This window comes from Taurulus bubalis, assembly GCF_910589615.1.
Source record: "Taurulus bubalis genome assembly, chromosome: 3".
In the NCBI taxonomy this organism is placed as follows: domain Eukaryota; kingdom Metazoa; phylum Chordata; class Actinopteri; order Perciformes; family Cottidae; genus Taurulus; species Taurulus bubalis.
Window position 1 is genome coordinate 27,340,206 of NC_136591.1, and position 21,995 is coordinate 27,362,200.

Below are 21,995 nucleotides of genomic sequence, written 5' to 3' on the forward strand. Positions count from 1 at the left end.
CAGTGCAGGAGAAAAATAAATGAGCTTCATAGGGAATTTGATATTACCTGTAGTTTGAGAAGTTCCTGGTTGGAGATTTGGTCAGATTGGAGTCCCTCTGCTCTTGTTTTCAGCTCAGTCACGCTCTGCTCAAACTCTCTCAGACTCTCCTCTACCTCTGTTAAAGTCTACAAAAGATGCAACACATTTAATGAACACATCTTCTGAGAAGCTACTGCATCTGTGGGATTTCTATATTTTGTATTATTTGTGTATCTGCCCCTGGTCGGTATCATACCTCTATCTGTTTGGACGCAGGTCTGTCCACAGTTCCAGCCATCTTCTGTAGCAGCAGGTGTTTACTTTCACCCAGAGCAGTGAACAGCATTCTCAGTTCATTCTGTCAAGGACAACAGAAACAATGTTCTCACTAAGTGAGCTAAGTTTCTTATTCAGAAAAAAAAAAAACTCTTCCTACATTTACAAGTTTAATAAAAATGTGACTGGTGGATTGACAGAGTTGCCATTGTACCTTGTTACGTGTCAGTGTTTTATGTTCTCTCCTCCCCTCTTGTTTTCCCCCACAGGTAATCTGTGAATTGGTTGCCACCTGCGAAGGCCAATCAGCGGAGTGGCGGCCATTTTAAAAGCAGGAAGCCAGAAGACTTTGGGGGTGGTCTTTCTTACAATGCACGCACTAACACTGTTAGGCTTGAAGGTTTGTTGTGAGAGGTTGGGGTACCCTGTACATTTGTGCAAACACGTAGGTACTTTGTGTCTAGAAACATTAGGTTATTGGTCGGTGCTCCCTCTGTATTTGTTTTGGTCGATCATTTTTAGAGAAGCTTGTGAAGCCATTTCGTTTGGTTCCTTTCCAAAAGGTAGTTAGCCAGACCTAGTTTTGTTTTCTTGATTTCTATTTGTTTGGCATGACCACAAACTGTCCCAATCTTTCCCACTTCATAGAGAACCTTTTTGTTTTGTTAACCACCAGCAGTGAATAAATATTGTTTAAAAACGTTACTCCTGTTTTTGACTTTCTTTCACTTATTCTTTGTCTGACCTGTGTTCGTCCCCACTGTTTATCCCCTAGACTGAAAAGGGGACGTAACATACCTGGAAGGTTGAGTGTTCCTTTAGCCTGTCCCTCATAGCATCACAGTGCTGGTCCAGGGTGGAGTCTAGTAGCCCCATCCTCTCCTGCAGGCCCTCTAGTGTGTCCTCCATCAGGGCTTGCTCCTCTCCTCCACACAGCCGGCCGGCTCCTCCACCCAGAAGGTCTCTGCACTGGTTTACCTCCCAGCTCATCGTCTTCAGCTGTTTATTCAGACCCTGAACAGAAGAGCAAAAGTCAGTAACATGGCAAATATATTCCATCCAGTAGAGTATTAATTGTGTCGTCTGTTTATTTCCTCTTGTGTCTATTACAACAATACAAGTGCTGTTAATACCTCTAGGTTGGAAAGTTGTGTCTCTGTATCTTCAGACAGCAGCACAGGACCAGCGAGCAGCTGATTCTCAGCAGCATCCAACCAGGAGGAAGCTGCTGAAACTGCAGCATACAGGTCCTGCTGGACTGCTGTCCCTCCTAAAGACGCTTCCAGTTTGCTGTCACCATCTGCCGTCTGTGCGGAAGAACAAAAAATATTTACTCTAAACCTGTCAGTATGAATATTTTTGTTTCTCATTAGAGACATAAACCATTCCCACAGGGAAACGGTAAGTAATACGAGATTAAAATAAGGTGGAAAACCTGTGCTTTACCTCACGGGCCATTCTTTCCAGAGTCTGACTGCAGGCCTCAAACAACGCTTTGGGAGAGCGAGAGTCTTGGCTGGCAGAGATGCCTCTAAACACCACGCTGGGGCTGGACAAACGGGACCGATGGAGGACCTGGTGACAAGAGTGACATATGTAAGTCTGACTGGCAGCAAACTGAAATTGCCTACAGAATGCAATCAGCCTTGAATAATGAGTTTCTGACAACTCAAAATATGGGTTGACTTCACACTAATTCTTAAAAACATCACACTCCAAGATGTATGGCATGTGTACCGGGCTAAGCTGATCTTGTTCCATGGCGTTGAGGGAGAGCTGCAGCTTTGTGCTCTGATCTTTGTTCAGGTTTTCCCAGCGTTGTCTCATCTGGTCCAAAGCAGACAAGGTCTCAGACTCCAGCAACACTCCTCCTGGGATGGACATCTCACTGTGGAAGGCAGAGGGGTGAGTCGTGGTAAGAGATCGACCTCTGGAGTGGTATTTCACCACCAAGTTCAAATGCAATTAAATGTTTATCGTGCTTTTTCAAATAAACATATAAATGAATCAAACAAACTAAAATCACAGAAGCATTTAATTAATGTAGAACAGAGTAATGTTTGTTCCACCTGTGCAAGGAAGAACAAAGTAAGTGTGAGAAGAATAGAGGGAGGAGGTACCTGTCCCCATTGGGTGTGGTCTGCTGGCTGAGTAACTCTTCTCCAATGCTGGCTACAGACTGGAGCAGCCTTTTCTGTTCAGCTACTTGCTCCTGCAGCTCCTTGGAGGTCAACATACAGCATGTAGACAATTAAGAGTCAGAGTTATATCCGATTTATCTACAAGAGCCACTTCCTATCTGAAATGGTTTCAATTAGCTATCAAGAAAGCAACAACATAATTCAATTGATTTGCACCAAACATGACAGCCGTTTGGCAATCAAGATGGAATCTTACAGGCCTGTTAGATATATATATATAACTATAACTCTATAAAAGTTAATCTTCCTACCCTCTGTCGAAGAAGGTTGTCTTGGTACTGCTGTGTGCGTGTGGTTCTGGCCTGGGAAAGCCAATCCTGGACATTGGGACTCTGGGACAGAGATGAGTCTGGCTCACTGTCCTCCTGCTCCTGCAGTGAACCCTGGGGGAAAGACAGTAGGGCGTCAACACTTTTTTTTTTTTTTTAAATGCTCAAAAACATTAACAGGAGCGAAAGGGACCTGACATTATTTTCTTTCTGAGGAAGCGATGATACAGTTTGTGAGTTTGTAGAACAGGAAATGTAATAAAGCACTAGTACCAGAGGAGATGTCAACTCTTTATTCAAATCTGTATTTTGAAGTATTACAGTGAAGATTGCAAACCAGTATTTCAATTAGATTCAGATAAATAAGCTATTATAGTTCCACTGTGTTGTCGAGTCATTTTGTGACTGGATATCATTATTTACTAAAAGAGCACATGAATGGAGGTCAGCAACAAGGGATTTCCTTTACGGGGAAAATATTTGTCAGTGGAAATTCAGATATTGTTTACCATACAAAGAAAATAGTTTTTTTCCCCCCAAAGTGGCCAAAGACAAAATGTTGTGTCATCAGAACCACACCTGCAGCAGTACAGTAGTGTTAGCATGTGATGAGGTAGCATCCTTTTGTCTGTTTGAGGCCCATTGTGAGACACACAGGCTCTTGTTGTCCCACAGTGGAAAACAGTGGACTTTTATGAAGGAGCATGACACAACCTTTAGTATTTGCACAATACTACCATTGATACTGTTGCACAGTGTCACATAATGCAACACAGCACAACAAGTCACACAGTCCGGGAGGAAGGAAAAGCTGGACAATTGAAAAAATGTGTGGTAATGTGGAGGGGGAACTGCAGGCGTGGAACCGGAGAGACCCATAGACAACAAATGACCTCTGATCTCACCTGTATACCAACTTGTTTGTCCTGCAGCATTTTCTGAAGCTCCATCAGGCTGTCTTTGAGGGAGTGCAGTTTGAAGGTGAGTTGCTCTGCCTCTCCCTTGGTCTCGGCCCGACCCTCCAACAGTAAGCTCTCGCTGTGGACGGACAGCTCTGACAGACACGACACTTTCTGCTCGATCTCAAACAGCATATTCTGGAAAGACGAGATACAGTTTGATAAAATCACTACTATCTAAAATGTTAAGTAACCATCTAATCAGCCTCATTCTTTACAGTAACCTGCCCGAAGAGTCACTCAAACAGCAGTTATTATGAACTATCCTTACACGTTCTCCATGCCAAGCATATCTACCACTGGTATGCCTCTATATTTCAGAGCGCCTTAGAACATGTAATGTAATGAATTACAAAATCTGCACCAAAATGTGTGATCACAGCATGTGCGGTGGTAGTATGTTGAAATCAGTGGCTCTCAACATTTTTGAATGAATATGGAGCAAGGTTTACTTGTGGCCCCACCAGATGCGACCAGTATTTTTCTTTATTTTATTTTTAAACGCCAAAAAATGGTAAAATTATACAGTAATTCCAGTGGTTCAGTGGCTTCCACTAAACATGATGAATGACCCTAAACACTTTTCATAACATGCACTGTACACATGAAGCATCCTTCAGCATGCGTATTGTGTCAGCCTCTTCTTGTCCCATACCTTATAAGATCCAGTTATCACATCAATTCTCGTTCTCCTTTTAAGGTTGTTTCCCACTAAATCCTTTTCATGATATCCCATTTACTCCCCTCGTACATGTCGCAACAAGGGAAACAACAGAAAAACAAGACCCTCCCTTTTAGAAGTCCAGGTTTTGTGTGAAAAGTGGTACATTTGTATGTAAGAAGGGAGGTAGAACCGTAATCCCCATCTTTCACACGAGGATACAAGGGCCCTTGATAGAGAGGCAATTCTCCACAGAGAATTTTTCCCAACAAAACAGAGTGCCGTCATACAACTCTTTTCCTTCTATCCGGTGCTGTCATTGTGTCATTCGCTGGGAAAGTGGGGAATCGCTGTTCTTTACACTTTCTTACCACAAAAAAGCCTCTTTATGGTATTCCAACCAAAATTCCTCCCTTTTGGCCGAGGACGTTTTGGTGTGATTAATAGTTAAAAGACAAAAGGAGTTTTTTTTACATAGTCTGGTGAGATACAATGTGTGGCAGAAAGTTTAGACTCAGCAAATTATTTGATTAAGCACTGACCCGTAAGAGGCTACGCTTAAGTGGTTTCTGAGCGGCCTACTGTCTGGTGATTTTCTTGTAGTGTAAAAATGAACAGACTGTGGTTGTTCAGTGAAGAGTTTACTGCAAAGGTAAATCAGCCACACAAAACTGTGGTGCAAAAATACCTAAAGAATTATACTATCCTAATGCCGATTCATCCCAAAAAACATTTGAAACACAAATTATTTTTTACCAAAGACTTTTATTTATTTATATATATATATATATATTCTTTAATTCGTTGATTTTCTGCTCCTTTTCTTCCTGAGTTGGTCCACTTAAATTTCTATAACCTCACATCTTGCTCTATCCATTGGATCAATACTCTACGCTTGTAGACAGTTTTTTTACCCCCTGAAGATGAGGATCCGTAGCTCCACAGGGGCCATATGTGAGCATTAATCAGCTTACTGTCTCCCAGCTGTCTCGCAACACTGATTTCCTTTGCCTGAGTAACATGACTACCATTATTACTACTGGGAAGCCAATTATAGTACATCACAGGGTGAATGTTTAAACATTTATTTGAATCAGTTTTGCTTTTAAAAGGTTCCAGCTATAGGCTTCCACAAAAAACACGGTGCACTTCCGCAAAATATCTGTCTGTGATGGCAATAAAAAGCCCTTCACTTTTCTGACTACACAGGTTAAACACGGTCACAAAAAAATCTTCAGAAGGACACATGATTGTGGATCCATGACCACTGCAACCTTTTAGTCATGGATTTTAATTACCCCTCAGATAAAAGATGCTACCAAGAAACAGGATGAGTAGGGGAACCACACTTGTTCCTAGTGGAAGAAGTGAGAAGGGTGATCAGAGGGTCAGCCCCCGATCTTAATCCCAATGTATGTCCTAATCCTAAAAAAAGTGTCACTATTTGCACAACAGTGCTCTTATTTGAAACGTATTCAGTGCAGGTTTTGTCAAGTTATTCTGTTTTTTGAGCATAAAGGGAACAGTTTATGCGTGACTAAAATAGCAACAGCAATGTAATGCCGAGGGAATGAATCCCTAGATAGTCATTATACTTCACTTTAGCCTTTGATAACTCCCTCTTGATAAAACTCTGGCATACAAACTTTCAAAGCGTGCCTTAGGCAGTGGTAGGTTTTTCTTGACTGTCAGTTGTTATCCTTGGGAATCTAAACAAACCAAGCTCAATGTCTTTCAACCGGTCAGTCCGGCTTTTGCTGAAAGCAGAAATGTCATTCTCACCTGACAGTCGATGAGCTGCTCCTCCATGTCCAAGTCCTCGTTTTGGGGCTGAAGGGCAGAGCTTAAAGTGGCACGAGTGCTGAGCAACCAATGGTCGAGCTCCTCGGCCTCGCTGTGGTAACGCTGCAGCGCCTTTTCCTGTCGCTGCTCTTCCAGCTGTTCACTTAGTTTTTCCTGTAATGGACACGGACAGACATTTTAGATTCCACAGGTGAAACTATTAAAAAAAAAAAAAAAATTAAAGTATGCAAATTTGGGAGATGTAAATTAATGTCATCTTTAAAAGGGCCTCACCTCCAGCAGCTGCCGTTTCCCAGAAGCCTTCATTCGAATGGTGGCCATCCTCTCTCCCAGCACAGTGAGAGTGGACTGGAGGGCCAGTTGGTCACCGGCCTCCCCATCGCTGTCGCTGTCTGCCAGCTCCTCAGAGAAACATGTCTGCAGCTCACCAATCTCATCCTGCAGCATCAGGATCTCATCCATCACAGCCTGGTGGCGATAAAAGAAATGTGCTGTAGCCAAGAAGGGACATGACCTATAACGGCAACGTCCCAGGTCCAATTCTGAATAGGAACTTTGTTGCGTGTCATACTCCTCCCTCTCGCCCTCTACGTCTCTATTTCTTTTAAGTGTGAGCGGTGAAATAAAGAGTGTGATCTGGAAAAAAAGAGCTTTAAAGAAGGAATTGGAGGAAAGGAAGAATAGACTGAGAAGAAGATGACGAGAGGCGGCATTAAATAAGGGTTTGTCCAAATTATCTGACAGTGGCGTTACGAAAAGGGACTGTAACTGCTGTCGCTGGGAAGTTGGCATAGCAACAGAGAACAGTGCCATGCAGTCTGTGCGTTGCACTGGCTGGTGCAATATTAAACCCCTCAATCATTCTCTGTTTGCTCAGAGCAGGCGTGTCTTTTGTCAGCTTTGAGTTTGTTCCTCTCTTTCTCTATCACACACACACAACCCCAACACCTCCAGAACTCTCTGTCCCCTCTCTCTCACCTGGTGTGCAGCCATCTGGCTCTCAGGGCTCTTGCTCGGCTCCAGGCCTTCACTGAGCGATCCCTCGATGGATTCCATCTTCGTGGAAATGGACTGGAGGGACTCCTGATAGTGTTGCTGCCGCTCAAGAGCCTCATACAGACTCTTCTGCTTCTCGCTTATCTGTGGTCAGAGTGAAAGAAATTAATGATGGCAAAAATGTTAACTGGAGAAGAAGTCAAGGAGGAATATTATAATTTTAATATCAGTTTGAGTTTTGGCACTAGTGTACTCTTGCTTAAGATTCACTGATCGGATTTTGTGATGCAAGTGTCCCAAATCCTAAAACTGAATTGTTCACAGTAAGCCACAAGGATTTCTTAAATCAAAATATCTAAAGCAGTTTTTTTTTTTTACTATCTACGTCATACTTTTCTAGCCGTGGCATATGGGAACATAACATATATACATGTATATATTTCTTGAATCATTTAGAATAAGTTCATAGTAGCTGATGATGTGATGTACCACATTCTTGAGTGTTTCCCAGGATCTCTGCAGGTCATCCAGGTTAGCAGCACTGGTCTCCATAGACGGGTCGTACAGCTCGCGGAGGGGCGCTCGACTTAAGGCACCTCGACCCTGTGGCACAACAACACAGTGAGTGTAGGCCTCACTAGTGTGTGAGAGCGATGTCAAATATGTGGTTGAAGAGGGTGTGCTGGTTCTCATATGCCCTCAAATGTCAACACTGAATTGTAATTGCCACATTTGGAGAAAATATGCCCACAACTGTGGTTTGTAGAGCATAAGAACATACTGATTTGTCTAATATAAAGTTAAATAAAAATATCTCCAACCTGTTGTAGTTCTCTTATTGAAGGGTTTGTAGTTTAAACTAAAATAGTAACTACACTCAGTATACCAGGGCATCAAAGTCATGGCAGTTTGAGTACAAGGTAAATTAGAACTTAGTTTAAAATTCCTCCCATGATAATTTCCTTCGATCACTTTCCAACTGCCTCATTGATTTTAGTTTACTACAGTTAGGCTCACATGACATGTCACAAGACAAACATACTGCATTTACATCACGCAATGAAAAACCTTTTGATGTTTCTCTCAGAACAACAAAGAGCCTTTTTTCACTGCTGCATCATTAGAAGTCATCGATTACACAAAAAGCTTACTTAATGCTAAATTAGCTATGTTGAGATGTTTTTCATTCACTCATTTACTCTCAGCAAAAAAGCATGTGGCAAACAAATGTTCTTTAGCAAAATAAATCTGCAAACATAATAAAAAAAAGGGAAAGCACTGACATCACAGCAACTCTCCAGCTGTTTCAAACATCCACTGAGTTGATAGTGGGGATGATGGGGCGGTCATTGTTTGGTGGTGGGAATCAGATGGTGGTGATGGGAGGAGTGAGCATGTCCATCTTAACAAGTCGTAGAGTCACATTTTCAATGTTTAGTCTTAAAATCTTATATTAATTGAAACAAAAAAGTCTGACAAAAGAATGATCATAATTCCAATGCAGGATCACTTGCTGCATTAATCTTCAGTGTCTTGAAATTAAATACATAATGAAGACCTTTGCATCCAGCAAGTCATTAGGTAGAAAAACATATTTGAGACAGAAAAACTGTATAATAATCTCATCCTAGTGCCACATTGTTTTCTCAATGCAAGCAGAAGATGTTAAGACTAAATATTTGGTTGGCGATTCATTAAGATGGAAATGTTGTTGCTGCGAAGGTATGACTGAGAATTTGAGGTGTAAAATTGAAAAAAGACAGTGGTGGTATGGGCGCTGGGCGGGTCAGATAATGGGTTTGCAGTACCTGGCTAAGAGGAGAGTCAGCGTTAGCCCCTGGGGAGGGGGAGCGGCAGGCAGGGGGAGAGGAGACCTCACTGTTGGTGCCCTCCTCCCCCGACTCCTCCGTCACAGGGGAGAGAAGTGTGTGGCAGCGGCCGGCTGTCATCTGACCACACATACACACCGCACATCAAACGCGCACATCAAAAGAAGCAGGTGTAGGAAACGGGAGGCGGATCAAACAGAAAACGCCCAGATTTGAGGAGTGAGGAGACAGAGAGAGAGAAGAAGAAAAATTAATGGGGGAGTGCAGATTAGCCAGATTGCAGTGAGTACATTGATGATTAATTAGACAGTGAGAAATCAAATAATACGGAGAGGAGACCAGATCGCATTACTGCTATTGACATCAAACACTGCGACACTTTTGCCATAGCACAGCATTTTCCAGACACATTTTACTGTACTGAAGCCACTAGATTTCTCTGGCAATGAATGAGCCACTCAGATTGTTTTACAGGATACGTCAGGGGAAAGGAATGACCATTACCAGGAAGTTGAAAATCACACATTCAGTAAGTAGGACACACACACACACACACACACACACATACACACACACACACACCGACACACCACACACATACATAATGTATATATGCCGTTTCAAAACCACAGTCATTTCCTTTCCATCGCAGACACAACTCCCTTGTAAATGGCACAGACATCTAGAACTAGAAAAGAACCACTTATACACTTTGATGCATGAGCACATGCATTAGTGACACTATATTAACAGTAAGAAGAAGACACGAGAAATCGAGAGGAATATCAAGGCCCAAACTTAAGTAAAGTATAGCTAAAGCATTGCAGAGCTAACGGAGAATACAGCAGCAGCAGCAGCTGTCCTAGAAGTGGCACAGTTATCTGTGGGCCTGCATGCTTCAGTAGAGAGGCAGAGCAGAAATGTGAGCCAAGCCCTACTGGGCTGCTATTTGGCAGTTAATGCAGAACTTGGCCGACTGACTCAGGACCAGTTTTATTTGGTAGACTTTTTTCCCGGGCTTTATGATGCAATGCAACGCAACGAAGAGCATCAGCACACCAACACGAGTGGAAAACCTAGTGGTTTTACAAAGTGAGATTAATAAGAAGCTGAGCAGTGCAGTCCCAACACTGTGGTAACGGTGACACAGTACTATTAATGTTATAACAAATCAAGGATATCAGCAGTCCTAAGCAATCCATTTATGCCACACACACACACACACACACACACACACACACACACACACACACACACACACACACACACACACACACACATGCAGTGATATCCTGTTTCCTGGTCTGTTGAGACCAAACACACCACAAACAGCAGTAACAGAGCAGAAGAAATCTAAATCCGAACGAAAGACAGAGTAAGAGAATGTATTTAGACGGGACCACATATGAAAAAAGGCCCATTAGGGCCGACAGAATCAGGGTAATACGAAGTGAAGTGACTCAGCACAATATCAGTGCAGTAATACATGAGGAGACAGACTGGTAGTAACACTTGAGCTGTCTGGAAGATGAAAGAAAACTCTTGCAATTCAAAATGCAAAAATAATTAAATGATAAGGAACACAATGATAGAGAAAAAAAAGCCTATTATGAATCTGAATTCTTTGATATTTACGGGTCATGGACCACTGAATAGATACAAATGAGGCCCTCTAGCCCAATTTAAGCTTAAATGTCATCTCAGTGGGTACACATCTTGGTAACTTGGAATGTAATTGCACAGACATAACTTCGTACACAGTAACACATTATCATAACTGTCATCCTCTAATTTGGGATAACTTTAAGCCAATTACAATTATTGTGAAATGAACCGTAAACACCTTCTAGAAACTCCTAAAGGATTCCTGGGGCAATTTTGAGAAGCAGTGGTCTGGACAGAAAGGGAGAAGGGATAGAAGCTACACATGTAAACACACACACACACACACACACACACACACACACACTGACACACACACACATAAACATTGGGCTGACAAGCACACCGCCATGCAGTATGTCATGTGTTCGTTTCTGGGTGTTTGTGTGTGTCCCAAAAAGGCTTTGCCACTCACCATGACGACAGAGGGGTGTGCTGGAAGCTGCTGGTTTCCGGCGGCGTTACTGGTCGCCTTAGAACCGGGCAGCTCCTCATCACTCAGCTCGTCCATGCCGTCCGAGAGGCTGTCCACCTCGTTGACCGTCAGCAGCATGGTGGCGTGTTTGGCTTTCACTGTCAGCATCTTACACTTGGAGTGGAGCGAGGCGATTTGCTCCTGGTAGCCGCGGATCTTCTGGGCCAGCTCCTGTCAAAACATCCCACCCCAAACAGAAAACACCAGCACCCCCAGGGTCAGGAGAGTGTGGTTCAGTCCACAGTGGAAGATCAATAGTTCCTGGTTAGAAAGGATCCTGGAAAAAGGGGGTGGTTGAGCTGGTTCAGCGTTGAATGTGGTGCCGGTTAGAGAGGAGTAAGTGGAGTTGACGCATTCTCTTCTCTCCAGTCTCTTGCTTTTGGCTTCACAGTGTGTGGGACTAGAAAGAGAATAGCACTGCCTCTCTCTCTCTCTCTCCCTCTCTCGCCCTCTCTCTTTTTCTCTGTATTTCTCTCTTGCTTCTGTATCTCTCAGCCAATCAGAGCAACACAGAGGCGGGTGACTCAGAGCAGCAGTGAAGCCAACAGACAGGATGTTTGGTTGAGAGAGAGACCCTCTCAGAAATAGTTCAAAATCCCTCAGACACTCCCTCTCGTACACATACACAATTGGCAACGAAAAACAGGAAGTGATCTCACTGACTGCACCCCCCCTTCCTCTGCCTGCCGCTTCCCTCCTCCACCAATCCTCGAGACAGATTCCTTTCAACAAAAGAGAGTCGTAAGGAGAGAGGGAGTGTTAAGGGAGGAGGAGGATGACAGAGAGGGTGTCAAATTACAGCTATGGCATGAGCCGGCAGGGTCCAACTCCTCCCCTCCTCCCACTTCCACTCCCCCTGTCCCGCAGATGGTCAATGCGCTGATAATCAGGTCATGTGACTAACTGGGCCAGTGGAGTTGCAGCTTTCTGCTCAGCTTAGAGATCAAACTCAGACATAAACACACTGCCATGCCAAGTCACTGTGCAGCACCGGAGAGATTGCAGTAACAAGAAAATATCTACAAACAACTGGGTTCATATGTTCCTCGTCAAGTAGTAGAAGTAGATACAAAATCTGCCAGAACCGAGCAAGGAAAGTTAAAATGTGATGAGAAATGTGTTGCCTCTGGAGAGATTTGATCTGTTTCTCTGCAGGTCTTTGCCTCTCTCAGGCTGCCAACCCCCTCTTTCTCGATCACTTTCTCTCCGCATTGGAGATCAAATGCACTTACTCAGCAAAGCAAAACTGCAACACAAAGTACAGGCCTTGCTAAAACAGATATAAATAACATCTACACTGTCAAATAGGAATCTATGCAAATGATATTTACATGTACCATCAGATACTGGAGGAATGTTTGTGAGTTCGGCTCGTAGCGGCACAACACAATGTTTTTCCAGACCTACTGTATGTGGTGGCACTGCTGATGACACAATGTGATTTTGAGCAGTATTTATTCTAATCTAGAGTTCATGGTTTTATAGAGACATCAAATACTTCCCTATTATTTGTATTTCAAATGAGGACAGGGGAAAAAATCCATATAGATCAAGGATAGCTAATATAAATACATTGCAGAACCACAACTACTTTAAGATATACAGCATATTTCCTGCTGCCTCAACTGCTCTTTTTGTGATGTCTTACACGGTCACAAAGTACAGGAAATAAATAATGACTCAAACCTCTGCCCTTTGATGCTGACGTCGGCCTCAACAGAGACAACCTTTTTAGACATCAGTATATTATCGTCTTTGAATGTAAAATGGCTCGTGGCTTCTGTTCTGTTATCCTGGTTTGTTAGATTTTTTGAAGATTTGATGTAATGCTCATCTACAGTACAGTCAATCTCCAAAAGCTCTTCACATCCTTGTTGCTTTGCTGTTATTTAACATGTTATTTTGTCATAACAAGCTCTGCATTACGTGAATAATCTTAATCTTAAAATGCACAATATGGCCAAAAGTGTTGTTCATGATTCATGGTTCAGTCGAGGCGCCTTAGCTTCCACTGAAGGAAATCCTCGCGCTTCAGCATACAATGATTTCATAAACAATAGTGTGCTTTGAACTTTGTGGTAAGAGTTTAAGGAAAGTCCTTTGAAGGGTGAAGGCTGTCATAGCAGCAAATTATTGTCCATAGTTTTAGAATGATGTGTTCAAAAATCACAAATGGGCGTTTGACTTATATTTAAATAAATATAAATACATGGGAGAAGGAGAGTGTGTTTTCTCTGACCTCATGGTGGTGTATTTGAGCCTGAAGTTCCTGTATGTTATTAGTGGAGACGGGCCGGTCCTGGATGATGCGGTGAGCCTCTTCTATCAATCTCTGGAGGTTCTTCACTTCCTGTTCATACTGTTCATACTGCACTACAGCCTCCTGAGAAAGAGAAATCAGAACAAAGGAAGGTTGAAGCGGCATACTTTGTTAAACAATTATAAAATGTGACAGATATTATTGGGTTTTCACCCGTCAGAGAGGTTATAGGTGAGTGTCACCTACAGATTATTTATTATACTCTCTATGTCGCAATGCTTCCATGATATTGATTTGTATATGCACTGTATCACTAAGTGTATTAACATGTATATTCCAGGGTGGCATTTAACAGAAAGGGATAAACACATTATTTTCAAATATACTAAATCAAGTCATCTGAGATCTGCTGGTATTAGAGCTAAGAGGTGTTTCAAACACCTATTCTGTTCATTGTGGGATTCTAAAGTGTATGTAAGCAAATCCTCCAAAATACAATTCATAATATTGCAGTTATTGTGTTAATATGTATATAAGCAGTTAATCTCAGACAGACAGACGGATTCATTATTCCAAATCTTTAGTTTGGTTAAATGGCTAAGATGCTTTAGTTGTTCGTGCTCCAGATTGTCACAGAAGGTCACTTGCTTCTTGGTCCAAAGGATAATCTTCACTACAATTAGCTTAAAAGCAAATTCAGCCCAGAACCAAAGGATAGGAGGATAATAGTGATCTGATGGGGGCTCAACAAAAACACAGACATTCCTTAGATGGCCTGTTGGGACACTGCAGCAGGATTTTGAGCAACCAGTGACAAGTCAATGTAGATGTAGACCTCCAACTCCTCCCAACAGGGTGACAAATCATACACCCCAACTGCTTCGAGGCATAACGTTTTTCAGTTCTACAGTTTGTATCTTGGCAGATAATTTGGTAGTTTTAGGAAAAAAGAAAATAATTGTCAAACAAGGACTGCCCTCTACCTGCAGGATGTTGCACTGCTGGATGGTGGTGTGCTGCAGTTGGCTGGCTTCTTGCTGCAGAATCTGAGCTGTGCGGCAGATAGGCAGGCTGGCCACTACCTCCAATGGTAGCCGGAGGGCGCTCTGACACTGCTGTACTGCCGCCACCTGCTGCTTGAAGCCCTCCATCTCCACCAGCAGATGCTGATGAGGGAATGAAGGGTTGTTAGAGAGTAAGGAGGAATTGGTGGGTGGGTGATAAAGCAATGCTGTGTGGAGAATAGTTGCTTTAAAGTTGTTATAATGAATTCATGAATTCATTGTAATTGTCTACATGAACTGGGTGTATGTGCAGTATTCTCTCCATGTTGACATTCTGATAATTAACAAAGCATTTTAAATGTGTGTCTCCACCTGTCTCTGTGTGAGTTGCTCTCTGAGGCTGAGCCTGTTGAGGTCTGGTGAGGCAAGTGTGATCTGGATCTGGTCTACAGAAGCATGGAGGATCTTCACCTCTGCCTCCAAAAGCAACATGTCCTGAGGAGAGACAACAGAAAGATTAAAAAAAAATTAAAAGGAAAGTAGGAGCTAATAATGTGAGTATCATCTACATGTAATGTAAGTAAAGATGGATTTTCAAAAACACATACCGTATTTCCTGCTTGCAGTAATAGATACTCAAACACCAGACCGCAACATTATTTTTTCAATTCAATTTATGCAATAAATAAAATGTTATCTCTAACACAAATCTCTTCAATTGCAATTTCTAATTGAACAAGAAAATACATAAATAAATTATATTACCAGTTGTTAGAAAGGTTGTGCTATGTCTACACTCTATATATATCCAGAAATCCAAACTCACAGGAGGAATTGTAAACATTTCCATACACATAATGTTATTAGTGACAATCAGCACTAGACTGTCATCTGGGAACCAGGTGTTTGGCAATCAGATTGCTGTAACAGATTACTGCAGCACCACAACTCAAACAGTGTATTCCATTAGGATGGTGTAGTACTGGATGAATGACCATGGGAGGGCACTGTTGGAGCTCCCATGGTCTTGCTGTGCACCAAAATGTTTTGATTAAAGAAATCAAATTAGCTCCGTTTCTTAATGAAGATAATTGGTTTAGAGAGACCTAAAACAATTTAGAGGTGACGTAGCACGGGTGTCTGATTCCTGTACTGCTTCTCTGAACGCAACCGTTGTTTACCTTTGCTGCATCCTGCAGACTCTGGAGGCGAGTCTTGGCAGTTTGCTGCAGCTCCTCTGTGTGTCTGCTGAGGTGTTTCACCTGCTGGATCCACCCTTCCGTCTGCAGCACCTCCCCCAGCTGCCCCTCCCTCTCCCCCATGGCCTCCAAGTCACCATGGAGACCCCGACACTCCCGCAGCAATGCCTGTCACCATAGGAACATAAATTACAAATCAAAGAGAGAGAGCCTTTTGTGTTGTGCAATTACATATACTAATTAAGGCTGGCCAACACACTGAACAGTACATGACAGTTCACTGAAAATCAAACAAGTGAAGGAATCTAATTAGCTGTTAATTTGTGGGGCGTCTTCAGATTTACTAGGTTAATGCAGCGAATATTCATATTTAATTGTGTGGACAAGCAAATATAAAATGTTACTTAGCAGTTTTCAGACATCTTAAAGCCATCCCTACTGTGTGACTCATTAAGACTCACCTGGTGTGCTCGGATTTGCTCCTGCAGCTGGGACGCAGACCCCCAGATGATACAACCAGTGACCAGAGCTTCTGCCTTTTCTGTCCAGCCCAAAATGAATGCCTTCATACCCAGATATTCCTCCACCTGTCTCTCTGCCTGCACACAAGAGAAAGCCCAAGACAGAAGAATTAAATCATGGAAATGAATAAAACACTATGCATTACCCTGATTTTGGCCACAAAATTATGACAAAATATATACATATTTTACGTTTGTTCATTCAAGCAATATTAGGAATTTAGGAAACTCAACATGATATCCTGAACTGAATTGAAAGCTCACCTTCTTCAGTCTGTTGGCTCTGTCCTGGACCTGCTGCGTGGTGTGCCGTTGCACCTCTGTCAGCTTGGCCACAGCATCGCCCAGCTTCTTACACAGCAGAGGGTTCTGCTCACCAAACTCTTGCACTGCTATTCTTAACTCTCCCACAGAGCGACCACAGCGTTGACATTCTTCACAAAGAGCCTTCAAGAGAGGAGAGGTGAATAAAGGTGAGGCAAAAAGAGAGGACAAAGGAGGAGTGTAAGTGTCTGTTATACTAAAAAGTGATCAGTGAATCTTACAGGTGATAGATTTTTGTTTAACCAAAACACTTAACTTTTAAAAAAGACATTTGCTCAATCCCAGTCATAGAAAAGAAGATTTATAGCACTCATATGTTTGTATGATTAATATGAATCTACAGTCAGCAGCAGGTGAGCTTAGCATAGTGGTTCTCAAACTGTGGGGCGCGACCCTCTATCGGGGGGTGAGATCTTTTTTTTTTAAGAGTCCTTTATTAATCCCACAGTGGGGAAATTATTCTATGCATTTTACCCATCCTTAGTAATTAAGTAGCAGTGTGCTGCTGTGAAGCACTGGGGCTTCAGTGCCTTGCTCAAGGACAATTCCACATGCAAACTATGGGGAGAACAGAGATTGAACTGGCTACCTTGTGGTTACAGGACAACCACACTCTCCGTGAACATGATAACTTTACATAGTACAAAAGTACAAAGTACACAGACATAAAATGTCATGAAGAAATACATGGAGAAATGCCTGTACTTTCGTGGAAATGTTTACGTAACGCCGTTAACAGGTTACGCTTAGACTATACGCAGGTGACTGCCAATTCTTGGAGGAAAGCAGCTCACTGCAGCCACCAATACTGATACAACGTGATGGCTCACACATTTGCATTCATTTTGTTTTGCACAGGTTGAACGTTATTGTTTTTATCTTGAAAATATATTCAGTGCAAAACAGGTTATTTGTAGCCACAATAGTTGTTTTTTGTGCCAAATATTAACTTTATTTTAACAAAGTGATTGCACATGTTATTAGTTTTTGTCTGATGGAGCAATCTGGTTTACTTGAAAGGGATTTCAATTTTCTTTATTTGAAAAAGCACGGATGGAGGAGTCACAAAAAGTTGGACCATTTTGTTAACATTTTTCTTCCTCCTAAGTGGGGCCTGACAGAAAAAGTTTGAGAACCACTGGCTTAGCATAAAGACTGGAAACAGGAGGAACTGCTAGCTCTGTCTTAATGTCAAAAAATCGTCCGACCAGCACCTCTAAAGCCCACTAATCTAATACATTATATATTGTTTAATTAATCTGTACGAAAAACTAATTGTAAAGGGAACAAGTTGTGTTTTTACAGGACACCAGTGAGTCATTATAGAGCTAAAGAGTCGCTGGTAGGCGGACTAGTTAAATAAACGTCTTTAACTACACACGCTCAATCCCTTGTGGGTCTACAGATGGAGAGGAGGGAAAGAGGGAAAAGAGTTGGGTCGACAAGAAGGAGAACAGGAGGAAGGGGCTGTGTCTCCCATCTGTGATACTTCTCTTAGAAGTGGGTTGTTGAAGGCAGAATTCAGTTCATGCCATTCCAACTCTCCCACATTCATTAACCTCAACATCTGCAAAATGAATAGCCAATTTAACAGGGGTTAATTGCTCGCTAATTAGTCAATCTGTCTAGTTGATTACTTTGGTCTCTTCTTTTGCCCGCTCCAGGTCGGCACCCTTGTCTTCCAATTTCAGAGCGATGGTCTTCAGCTTTGCCTCAATGTCCTGGACTCTAAGGCTGAAGTCCTCTTTCACATCTCTGGTCTGCTGCACCTCCCTTTCTCTCGCCTGGACCTAAAGCAGATGGCAGAAATACACACATTATACTATATTTAAAACTAACTATGTGCAGTGTAACATTGCTATATGGTTACATTCACTCTCTGGACTCAATAAGAACCCTGCAGCACTAAATTCATACAAAAGACTGTACAGTAGGACTCATGCAAGTGAGTGCCAGCTTTACAATGGTACATACTGTCATAGGGTCACTGCTTCACTTTTCTGTTCAGTGTTTTTATCACATTTCACTTACAAAACTCCCTTTTGACTGCCCTAATTAGTTAATTACATTTACATAATACTACATTAGAGGTCACCTGGTCTTCAGCGGATCCCAGAGCCAGAGCCACCTCAGCCAGCTGCATGCTGAGCTCAGAAGGGAGACCGGCCTGGAGGTCCTGGTACTTGGACTGCTGCAGCTCTGTCATGCGCTCCACACTCTGACGCCTGCTGATGACCTCACCATGTGCTGTCTACAACACAAACAATATCACATGACAGGACTGCAAATTCCTCTTCTTTTCTGTTATGACATGATAATATATTTATGACCAAACAAGCCAGAGAAATTCTGTACCTAGAGGGTATGTCAGTTTGTTTTTATGTGTTAGCTGTGTGTGTGCGTGCATATAGTGGCCTACCTCTAGATCTTGCAGCAGTGATTCCAGGTCTGCAGTGGGACTCAGCAGTAAACCACGCGTATCTTGGATCCAGCCCTTGACCAAGCCCAGCTCCTTCTCAACCTCTTCTCTCTCCCTCAACTCCTGGTGTACCTGAGCCCTGCTGGCTCGTACCCGCACCACAAGGCTAGACAACATACAAGCAAAACATTTAACATTTTAGAAGCTGTTAATACAGTGTACATTTTTTGTTTACACAAATTCATGGGGTCCATCCTGTTTCTGGTTTGCTGGAGCAGCCACAGCACTGGGTCACTCACCTGTCATATTGCTCCTGCATGCTTCTAATCTGTTGTAGGCAAGGTGTCTCTTCAAGTTTATTCTCTGCCTTTTTCTCCGTGGCCCCCTCCTCCTCTCCTCTGAGGCAGCGAGTGTGTTGCCCCAGCAGGGCCAGGATGGACTGCTCCCTCTCCACCTCCAGGCCGAAGGAGTCATGGTACTCCAGGAGGCTCTGGAGCGCTGCCCTGGTGGCAGCCTTCTCCACTGTGCTGTCTGGGACACGACTGTGAAGGTCTTGGGACACGGAGCGCACCTTCTCCATCTGAGGGAAGTTTATGTGCAAAGATTGAGGTTCAGTTGATGCAGTAGATTTAGTATGAACTATTTACTCTTTACAAGCTAGAAAATATGGATATTTTCATTGTTGAATTTAAAGTATACAAAAAATGAAAAAGTAAACACATTCAACACGTTAGTGTGACCAGTGGTTTCTGGCACATGGTTCTTCCATTACATTGTGGAGGGGAAAAAAAAAAACATGTATTCTGTGGCCCCGAGAGACATTATTTACTTGCTCTTTACAAGCTATTAAACATGGATTAATGGAGTTTATGAATTTTAGAATAAAAATTCAATGAATGGTTACTTTTTAGCCTATACTGGTGGGACTGTGACGCATACATATAAAAGGTACATATCATGATTAAAGAGATGAGATAAAAAGGAGAGGCCTGAATATGTGTCTGTGTGTATATACAGTATGTATACTGTATATTGTGTGTCACATTACTCAATTTCACAAATAATATATCAAAGTTATATCTACAGTATATAGTATTCACTATGATAGTCTCATAGCCTGATAGTCTGATACTCAAAGGCAGAAACAAGAGTCGAGATTCAAGTGCAGTGAATGACATCATGTCCAGTTGAACAAAGGAGCCATAGAAAATTGGTGAACAACAGGAAACGTGCCATATACCGAATAAGGAAGTGGCCATCACTCCTTACAGTTTGATCTAATTTCCCTTTTAGAAGCAGTGCCTTGTGGGAATTCTTGGGAGCTGACAGTGTACACATTTGAAATAGATCAAAAGGCGGGAAAACGCTTCATGACAGTGTTTTGGCAAGAGAAAACAACTGGCCTGGGGCCGGTAGTTACATCACAGCACACCAACTGGTATTGAGTTGTTGCTGTGTTTGACCTAAATCTGTGAGAGCAAGAACATTTTTCCAGATGTTTGCCAACTGTAAGTGTCCTGTGGTTATAAACAGCTGCTGTGGATAGTTTTACACTGTACATGTGTGCCATTGAAGCACACTAACCATACAGGCAATATGCACTTCATTGTGTGCACAAGCACAAAGGGAACCATGCACACTATCACCAACACATGTACAGTATCTCCTCTGACCTTGTCAGTGAAGTTCCTCCACTCCCTCGCAGTGTCCTCCAGTGCCCTCTCCTGGGCTCGGGCCACACTGCGGAGCCTGGTCCACCGTTGCCACAGTGACGACACAGAGTGGCTGGTGACAGCTTTGCTGGACTCAGAGATGATCTGCTCCAACTCTATTGTATTCTCTTTCAAAGCATTTAGAGGCACCTCCAGCAGATTGATGTGAGCCACAAGAGACTACAGCAAAAAGATGACAACAGATACATAAAAGTAATTTCATAAATGCAGTGTAAGGAAACATTTATACAATGGAAAACTAAAATTATCCCCTAAAAGAAACAACTCTGCAGACGCACAAGTGAACAGAATAATGCATAAACACTCCACTGTTTAAATATTAATGTGCATCTGCTGCCATGACAAGAACAAATGTTGGAATTTAAAACAACGGCCACACGGGACACAACACATGAAATTTAGACAATTTCTATGAACATCAGATAACCCTTTTCTACAGTATCTCTGTTTCATGAGTGTAAGATAGTGTCCCACCTTATATCTCTGACACTTTTCCTCAGCCTGCTGGATACTGACGGCTTTAGCTGTAGTGAACATGGCCATCTTGGCCTCTGCGTCATTCATCTGTTCAACTAGTGTGTCTTTCTCATGTTGGAAGGAGGTCCATAGAGCTGAGCAACTGAGAAAATTATACAAATTACAGACTGCCATTGATGGAGATGAATTATTAAAACATGCACATGTCAGCTGTTTATGCATGTATTACTTTGATCCCCATTAACAGTAATACACACCTCTGCAGCATCTCTCTGTAAGCATCCAGTTGCTGTTTGACTTCTGTATTTCTCAGCAGCATTGCCCCAACCTTTTCTCTAAATTCACCCATCGCTTCTGCTTTCATAAAATCTTCGAGCAGAGGATCCAAAATCCTCAGCTCCGCTAAACCAGTTGTAAAGTTCTTTTCCTGGGCTAAAATATCTTCAACGTCCCACACACAATCTGTCTGGTTCTCAAGATCCACCCCCGAGCTGGCCCTCTGGAGTAAAGCTGCAGCAGAGTCCAGACATTTCTGCATGCACTGCAGAGATAAGTGGTGTCTCTGGACCAGGGAAAATGCTTGATCCACAGCCAGCTAGAATATGCAGAAGGTGATTTCATTAGCCTTTTTGCTTCTTCCTACATTCATTTCTTCACAGAACTGAAGTTTACAAATGCATGACTAAATCTTTACAACAAAAATGGTCCTGTCAACAAGTACATTATATCTTTGTGTAAAAATGTCCTGTTCCAGAGCTTTACTTACATTTTTAGTAACTTAACTTAAGGAAGTTTTAACTGTAGTGTTATGTAAAGTAAAAAGGGTTGTCACATGTTGGGGGAACTCATTTTAGAATTCAAGCTTCCTCTCAAAATGGCAAAGGTCAAAATTGTTATTTAGATTGT

General features: G+C 42.4%; 1 protein-coding gene across 1 annotated transcript in view; it reads right to left on the reverse strand.

Annotated features, from left to right (window-relative positions):
- The window catches only part of syne1a (spectrin repeat containing, nuclear envelope 1a), a gene marked incomplete at its 5' end in the record, with an annotated part of 117,191 nt that overhangs the window by 25,815 nt on the left and 69,381 nt on the right, over positions 1-21,995 (reverse strand). The window contains 28 exons of the mRNA XM_079216184.1: positions 48-167; positions 278-379; positions 1,096-1,311; positions 1,431-1,604; positions 1,744-1,872; positions 2,035-2,185; positions 2,418-2,518; positions 2,750-2,881; positions 3,673-3,864; positions 6,170-6,343; positions 6,464-6,658; positions 7,169-7,330; positions 7,676-7,789; positions 8,995-9,135; positions 11,093-11,323; positions 13,392-13,535; positions 14,396-14,578; positions 14,789-14,911; positions 15,598-15,783; positions 16,077-16,214; positions 16,401-16,583; positions 18,098-18,250; positions 18,556-18,711; positions 18,880-19,045; positions 19,179-19,459; positions 20,553-20,771; positions 21,087-21,231; positions 21,347-21,684. Coding sequence (XP_079072310.1) covers positions 48-167; positions 278-379; positions 1,096-1,311; positions 1,431-1,604; positions 1,744-1,872; positions 2,035-2,185; positions 2,418-2,518; positions 2,750-2,881; positions 3,673-3,864; positions 6,170-6,343; positions 6,464-6,658; positions 7,169-7,330; positions 7,676-7,789; positions 8,995-9,135; positions 11,093-11,323; positions 13,392-13,535; positions 14,396-14,578; positions 14,789-14,911; positions 15,598-15,783; positions 16,077-16,214; positions 16,401-16,583; positions 18,098-18,250; positions 18,556-18,711; positions 18,880-19,045; positions 19,179-19,459; positions 20,553-20,771; positions 21,087-21,231; positions 21,347-21,684 — 4,749 coding nt within the window. The remainder of the gene's footprint in view (positions 1-47; positions 168-277; positions 380-1,095; positions 1,312-1,430; positions 1,605-1,743; positions 1,873-2,034; positions 2,186-2,417; positions 2,519-2,749; positions 2,882-3,672; positions 3,865-6,169; positions 6,344-6,463; positions 6,659-7,168; positions 7,331-7,675; positions 7,790-8,994; positions 9,136-11,092; positions 11,324-13,391; positions 13,536-14,395; positions 14,579-14,788; positions 14,912-15,597; positions 15,784-16,076; positions 16,215-16,400; positions 16,584-18,097; positions 18,251-18,555; positions 18,712-18,879; positions 19,046-19,178; positions 19,460-20,552; positions 20,772-21,086; positions 21,232-21,346; positions 21,685-21,995) is intronic.